At 42.7% G+C, this 7,104-nt stretch overlaps 1 protein-coding gene across 6 annotated transcripts in view; it reads left to right on the forward strand.

Annotated features, from left to right (window-relative positions):
• Nucleotides 1-7,104, forward strand: part of SAMD12 (sterile alpha motif domain containing 12) — a 448,274-nt gene that overhangs the window by 198,323 nt on the left and 242,847 nt on the right. For all 6 annotated transcript variants that reach the window (XM_010863421.1, XM_010863423.1, XM_010863419.1 and 3 more), the window contains exon 3: nucleotides 1,012-1,141. In XM_010863421.1, the coding sequence (XP_010861723.1) occupies nucleotides 1,012-1,141 (130 nt within the window). The remainder of the gene's footprint in view (nucleotides 1-1,011; nucleotides 1,142-7,104) is intronic.

The following is a 7,104-nucleotide window of genomic DNA, read 5'->3' on the forward strand; positions in this document are numbered from 1 at the left end:
TTAAAAAAAAAAAATCTATAGCTGGTTAAGCTTCCATCTCCCCTCAACCAAGTTCCTGGGGTCTCTGAGGAAGATGAGCTTCTAACACCATTGATGATTGTTAATGAATGAGTGTACTTGTAACCTACCATTGGTCCACCTCTGTGTTTTGTTTCATAAACCTCCCTGAAAGATCCAGTGACCAATAAAAGACCTCAGCTGGTTGGCTTCTACATGAAGTCTTGCTACAGCCATTATCTTATTACCATCCCCACATGCTGGTGGAATTGACTTTTTCCCTTACCTACTATGCATAATTAATTCCTAGACTTTACAGGACCGCCCTACATCCAGAGCTCCCAGGCCCACTTGCATACAAGTATCTAAATCCTATAATGTTCCTAAAATAAGTATTAGCACCTGCTGCGGACAGTTATCCTAGGTCCTAGAGATATCTGAGGATAGTGAGAAATGGACACTGTCTTAGAATATGCAGAGAAGCCATTTGGGGGCAGCTGTTTCACCCCCACAATTTAATCAATTACTTAGCAATCCAGTTGTCTTGTTGTTAGAGTAGTCATCAGAAAACACTGCTTCCTGGGGACTTTTCCCAACAGAGAGAACTCGAGAATAGGTGTAGTTTTCATGGTTTTCTCCACCTGGACCTTTTCTTCCTAGTTTTCAGGGGTATGAAGACCGTTAAAGGAGGACAAGAGTCAGATATTTATCTTCAGGGACTCCAGCCTGTAGCTTTGACAGTCATCCCCAATGTTTTTGATACCAGGGACCCGTTTCATGGAAGATAATTTTCGTACAGAGCAGGGTTGGGCGGGGATGGTTTCTGAATGATTCATTACATGTATTGTCCACATGTTTTTAAGCTAATGCTGCTGCTGATCTGACAGGAGGTACTGCTTTCTGGTCCGGAGGCTGGAGACCCCTGCTTTACCACACTACAGGACTTCTAACAGCAGTGCCTCTCTAGGCATGGGACTGGCGTTAACAGACCTTCTTTTCCTTCTTTATTTGTAGTCGGCTACGGTGAAGCTGTCAAAACCAGTGGCCCTGTGGACCCAGCAGGATGTCTGTAAGTGGCTGAAGAAACATTGTCCGAATCAGTATCAGATCTACAGTGAGTCATTCAAACAGCACGACATAACTGGTAAAGTATGCAGTATCCGAAATAACTCAGTCCCTCTCCCCAGCTCGATGGCCTTTCCCACACCCTCACGATGAAAAAGCATCTTCCTGCTGAAACTTTCTGGCCTGGGTTTACTTTAAAAGGGGTGATAAATTCCAGATCCGGGCACGCCACTGCAACTTAACAAGCAAATGTGGTTATTACAGGGAGCCATGGGTTTTGAGTGTCCAATATAAATGTATGTGGTAATCAGGGTTAAGGGGTGGGAGGATTCCAGAGAAAATAAGACTGTTGCAGTCCCTGAGAAAAGAAAGGGAGGAAGTCTTTCAAATGAGCTTGGTTACAGGATCTGTAGGTAGATGTTTTCAGTAGAAAAGATTTCTGAATGGGAAAATTCTGGAGTGAGTATAATAATACTAACTTACTGCCCCTGAGATGAATACCTTCAACACACAAATTAAGCCTCCATTTAGATCAAGGGGCTTTAAGTATTGTATGTGAGGTCGAGAAGCACTTGGCAGCAGGAAATATGACAGTATAATGAACTGTAAAAGCCTGCAGGATCGTGGCTCTCAACTGGAGAATGGGGTGGGTGAGAGGAAGCTGGTGGGTCCACAGGGATGCTCATCAGGGCCAGGGGGTCTTCTGCAGGCCTCACCCATTCCTCCCACCCTTCTCTTTTCAAACTCTGCCATGAAAGGACAGAGGAACATGTTCTGTGCACCAAAACTGTGCTTCAGGGGGGGTAAAGTTGACAAGTCCTGGTTTCAGTCCAGATCTGTAGCCGGCCAGGCTTCTCTGTCCATGGGATTATCCAGGCAAGAATACTGGAGTGGGTTACCATGCCTTTCTCCAGAGGATCTTCCCGACCCAGGGATCGAACCCAGATCTCCCGCATCACAGGCAGATTCTTTACTGACTGAGCCACCAGAGAAGATCTTTCCTAATGTTTGTTTGATAGTAATAACAATGCCTTTTTCATTATGTATTTGAAAGTAGTGTTACCTTTTAATAGGGGTAGGAATTCTGTGATCCCCTTGAGGGAAGGGTAAGCGTTTACAGTGGTTTGAAGAGGGTGAGCATTATATCCCTCAGAAATAAAGATCTCATGTTTCAATGATTATGGAGTAAATGGAACCACTTCCGAAGGCTGTATGCTAAGTGGCGTGTTGCAAACAGCTGTCATATTGCTTTGGGTCTCCATGGATACCCCTAGTATTGGTAGATCTCAACCTTCTTGGGATCTTGGGCAAACTCTTTAACCTAGGCAAGTTATTCAACCTCACTTCTTCATCTCCTAAGTGGAGATAATAATACCTGTTTCAGGGAGTCATTGTGAAGATTAAATGAAATGGTATAATAAACCACTATAACCATTTAGTGACTCCTGCATACCTATTCTTCATATCAAAACTCATCTGGATGTGTCTAAAATCATACTAATACCTCATTCTGAGGGCAGCCTGTTTTCTGGGAAGAAAAGAAAGCAGAGGACTATTGGGGGACTTAAAAGGGAATGATTTCAGATTAACATTTGGCACACATCTTTCAGACATTCACCTGTTTAAGACAGACTACTTTTGTCCCCTGATTGCTGATCCCTGCCTCTCCAAGGGTGGATGTAAACTACCCAATGATCACAGGTGCCAAGTGGCCAGAAGATAGCTCTCAGGACTTCAGCCAGCCTGCAGTTTCCAACCCTGTGGTGCTGGAAGCTCCAGGAATCCTAGTGCCCTCGTAGACTCTGATAAACCTAGGCAGAGAGGGTTGTGAAAAATCAAAACATGATGGCAGAGAAAACCTCAACAACTGATGCAGTCTGTAGAGTGTCTTAGAGTGAGGGTTGGGCAGTAGTTAAACGTCCCAGGTCAGTGCCCAGACTTGCAGCTTAGCGGTGTGATTCTGTGAAGGTGACTTGGTATATACTCCAGCTTTCTTTATCCATAAACAGGAGCTGATGGTAGTACCTGCCTCAAAAGTGTTGCTGTGAAAGTGCTTCTCGGTCATAGTAATCACACAGTAAATGTTAGCCACTGCTGTCTTCCTCAGTGCTACTCTGCTTTCTGTGGAAACAAACTATGCACAGAAACACTGCTGAATTCATCCATCTTCATTATCCTAAAAATTGTAATGAGCACCTAAGGATGGGGGTTGGGATCTGGGCTGGAAATATTCTGTTCTTGTCTGCAAGGCCACAATAAAGATGTTCATATGTCTCTTACTTACGCTTAGATTCTCCTGAGTACTGCTGTTCATTTACCTTTCTTAAAGCCAGGATCTCCAGTATCAAGCTCATCAAGGAATCATGTCTATATCTCTGTTATATATAAGTGAAAGTGAAGTCGCTCAGTCATGTCCAACTCTTTGCGACCCCGTGGACTGTAGCCTACCAGACTTCTCTGTCCATGGGATTCTCCAGGCAAGAATACTGGAGTGGGTTGCCATTCCCTTCTCCAGGGGATCTTCCACCCAGGAATTGAACCTGGGTCTCCCGCATTGGAGGCAGACGCTTTAACCTCTGAGCCACCAGGGAAGCCCATAAACAATCCCCTAATTTAGAGGCACATGATACCATAATAATAAATTTAAAGGATGTACTGAATAGAAGAAAGAATAAGGAAGAAGAAAAAAGACGGGCTTTCTGAATACAATCCTGAGGCAAACCCTCCTTCCCCACCTGACTCTGCCCCTGCTCTCCACCCCTCGACCTCTGACAAGTAATAACCGTGCAACACTACACAAGCTAGTTTCAAGTTAGTGATATGAGAATAATATTTATCTTAAAATGTTGTTGGGAAGATTAAAGAGGATGATGCATGTGAAGGCTTTAGCTTTATGCCTGATACATAGTAGACATTTATCTGTTTAGCAAGTATTTATGGAGCATCTACCCTGTTCCAGGTTTCAGGAATACAGCAATAAATAAAATGAGCAGTGATCTGTGTAGGGAAAAAAATTGTGCCTCCATAGAAAACTATGCATCCTCAATAGCACATCATTCCAGGTTATCTAATTCTGATTCTACAAAGCTGTTTTACAACTCTGTAAGTTGTAGGAAACTGATAACAGTATAAAATAATTCCTGTTGTAGATGTATAAATTCTGTCCCACAGAGGTGCAATTGACTTCACAGTCCACTGTGGAAAAAGGTGAGTTTTGCCACTCCTTTACACATTCACATCACTCCTGATCTAAAAACATGTCTGCTGTTTGGATTCTCCTTTGAGTTGGTTGTAATATCTTTTCAGTTTTCACAGAATCTTAAACATATGTTGATTTTTGTGTTTCAGGAAAGTCATGCTTTTAACACTTTTGAAAATTATCCTTTAACCTTGTTAATTGTTTCATTTTTAAAAATTGATTTTAGCCAACAACTCCACTCTATTAATATCTTTCTGATGCCTTTGTTTGAGGCTTCCCTGGTAATTCAGATGCCAAAGAATCTGCCTGCAGTACAGGAGACCCAGGTTCAATCCCTGTGTTGGAAAGAGCCCTGGGAGAAGGGAATGGCTACCCACTCCAGTATTCTTGTCTGGAAAATCCCATGGACTGAGGACCCTGGTAGGCTACAGTCCATGGGGGCTTTCCTGGTGGATCAGAGGCTCAAACGGCTGCCTTTATTTAAAAGACATTAAATTTTAAACAAACTTCTCCCACCCTGCACCGTCCAGTTTCTCCAAAGTCTGAGAAAACTTAAATATGTTTTCACACACCAGCATTCAAAACCTTTTGCAAATTTCCTATTAGGCTTTCTGCAAATTTCACTGTCCAGAAGACACCTGCTATTTTGTGGCAGATGTGTTTAATCAGAAGAGATGCTACTAGTGTTAGTAACTCCCTGCAGAAGCACTCTTAACAGGCATTAGATGGTTAGAACACCTGAGAGGCATTAGACTGGATAGATTTAAATCATCAGATTAGGCTTGAAGGAAAGAAATTTGTCTATTTTCCTGTGCTTGCAAGATTCTTTTCCCCAGCTTTCCGAGGCAGGGCTTGGAATGCTGATGAGGAAGCTCAACTGGGGCCAGGTGTAAGCTCACAGGCAACTTTCAAATTCTCTTTTAAGCACAGTTAAGAATCTTTTCAGATTTGAGGCTATTTCAGCCTCTAGCTGTGCCTAGTATTCTTCCTGTGGTGGTCGCTAAAGTCAATTCATTTCCTTCACCATCAAGCCTTCCATCTGTAAAGGGTTCTTTCCATTGCCAACTTTAAAGACCTGTTTTCATGGGTGAGGCACTCAGAGTGCCTCAAAATACACAGTGTGTTTTTAAAAACTATTTTAAATGTGTAAAAGCTTTCCACATGACCTGCTTCATGGAACAGTGATGGGAATCTTTAGATGTCTGCAGGAATAAATGCTTACTATGTAAATGTCCCCTGCAGATGGTCAGTATTGATTTGTCATATTTCTCAATGGCCTCCTCCAAAATCAGTGACTATTTCTGGTTCTTTTTGTGCTTCAGCCACTGCCCATTTGTACCTCATCCCCCTTTGCAGAATATTCCCCTGGGATGTAGCATCCTGAAATTTGGCAGTTCTTACGCTATCAAATAAAGGAAGGTGAAGTGAAAGTGAAAGTCACTCAGTTGTGTCCGACTATTTGCAACCCCATGGACTGTACAGTCCATGGAATTCTCCAGGCCAGAATACTGGAGTGGGTAGCCTTTCCCTTCTCCAAGGGATCCTCCCAACCCAGGGATCAAACCCAGGTCTCCCACACTGCAGGTGGATCCTTTACCATCTGAGCCACAAGGCAAGCCCAGACCTTTAGGTTGTAGACTCCATGCATTTGCTAACTTTCTGCTGTGGTCTTCCTAGTCTTTCATTATGGTTAGTTACCCATCCAGGCCAATGGGGTATGCAGTTAACAAGTGTCAAAAGAAGCAGAGTGTTATTTTACGTGCTGTACCTGTGAGAACAGTACTTTGTAGAACCCAGTATATCCCAGTAAAATGGAGGCTTGTTGAACCACCACACAGCCTCATCTGTATCTACACATTTTCTCGTCTTTATTGGATTTTGCTCTGGGTAGTGTGTTCTACTTTTGCATGTCTGTATAATCACGATGGTGTGATCACTGACCTAGAGCCAGACATCCTGGAATGTGAAGTCAAGTGGGCCTTAGGAAGCATCACTACGAACAAAGCTAGTGGAGGTGATGGAATTCCAGTTGAGCTGTTTCAAATCCTGAAAGATGATGCTGTGAAAGTGCTGTACTCCATATCCCAGCAAATTTGGAAAACTCAGCAGTGGCCACAGGACTGGAAAAGGTCAGTTTTCATTCCAATCCCAAAGAAAGGCAATGCTAAAGAATGCTCAAACTTCCACACAATTGCACTCATCTCACACGCTAGTAAAGTAATGCTCAAAATTCTCCAAGCCAGGCTTCAGCAATATGTGAACCGTAAACTTCCTGATGTTCAAGCTGGTTTCAGAAAAGGCAGAGGAACCAGAGATCAAATTGCCAACATCCGCTGGATCATAGAAAAAGCAAGAGAGTTCCAGAAAAACATCTATTTCTGCTTTATTGACTATGCCAAAGCCTTTGACTGTGTGGATCACAATAAACTGTGGAAAATTCTGAAAGAGATGGGAATACCAGACCACCTGATCTGCCTTTTGAGAATGTGTATGCAGGTCAGGAAGCAACAGTTAGAACTGGACATGGAACAATAGACTGGTTCCAAATAGGAAAAGGAGTACGTCAAGGCTATATATTGTCACCCTTTTTATTTAACTTATATGCAGAGTACATCATGAGAAATGCTGGACTGGCTGAAGCACAAGCTGGAATCAAGATTGCTGGGAGAAATATCAATAACTTCACATATGCAAATGATATCACCCTTATGTCATAAAAGCGAAGAAGAACTAAAGACCTCTTGATGAAAGTGAAAGAGGAGAGTGAACAAGTTGGCTTAAAACTCAATATTCAAAAAACTAAGATCATAGCATCTGGTCCCATTACTTAATGACAAATAGAT

Source organism: Bison bison, unplaced genomic scaffold (assembly GCF_000754665.1).
Source record: "Bison bison bison isolate TAMUID 2011002044 unplaced genomic scaffold, Bison_UMD1.0 scf7180017864491, whole genome shotgun sequence".
Lineage (NCBI taxonomy): Eukaryota > Metazoa > Chordata > Mammalia > Artiodactyla > Bovidae > Bison > Bison bison.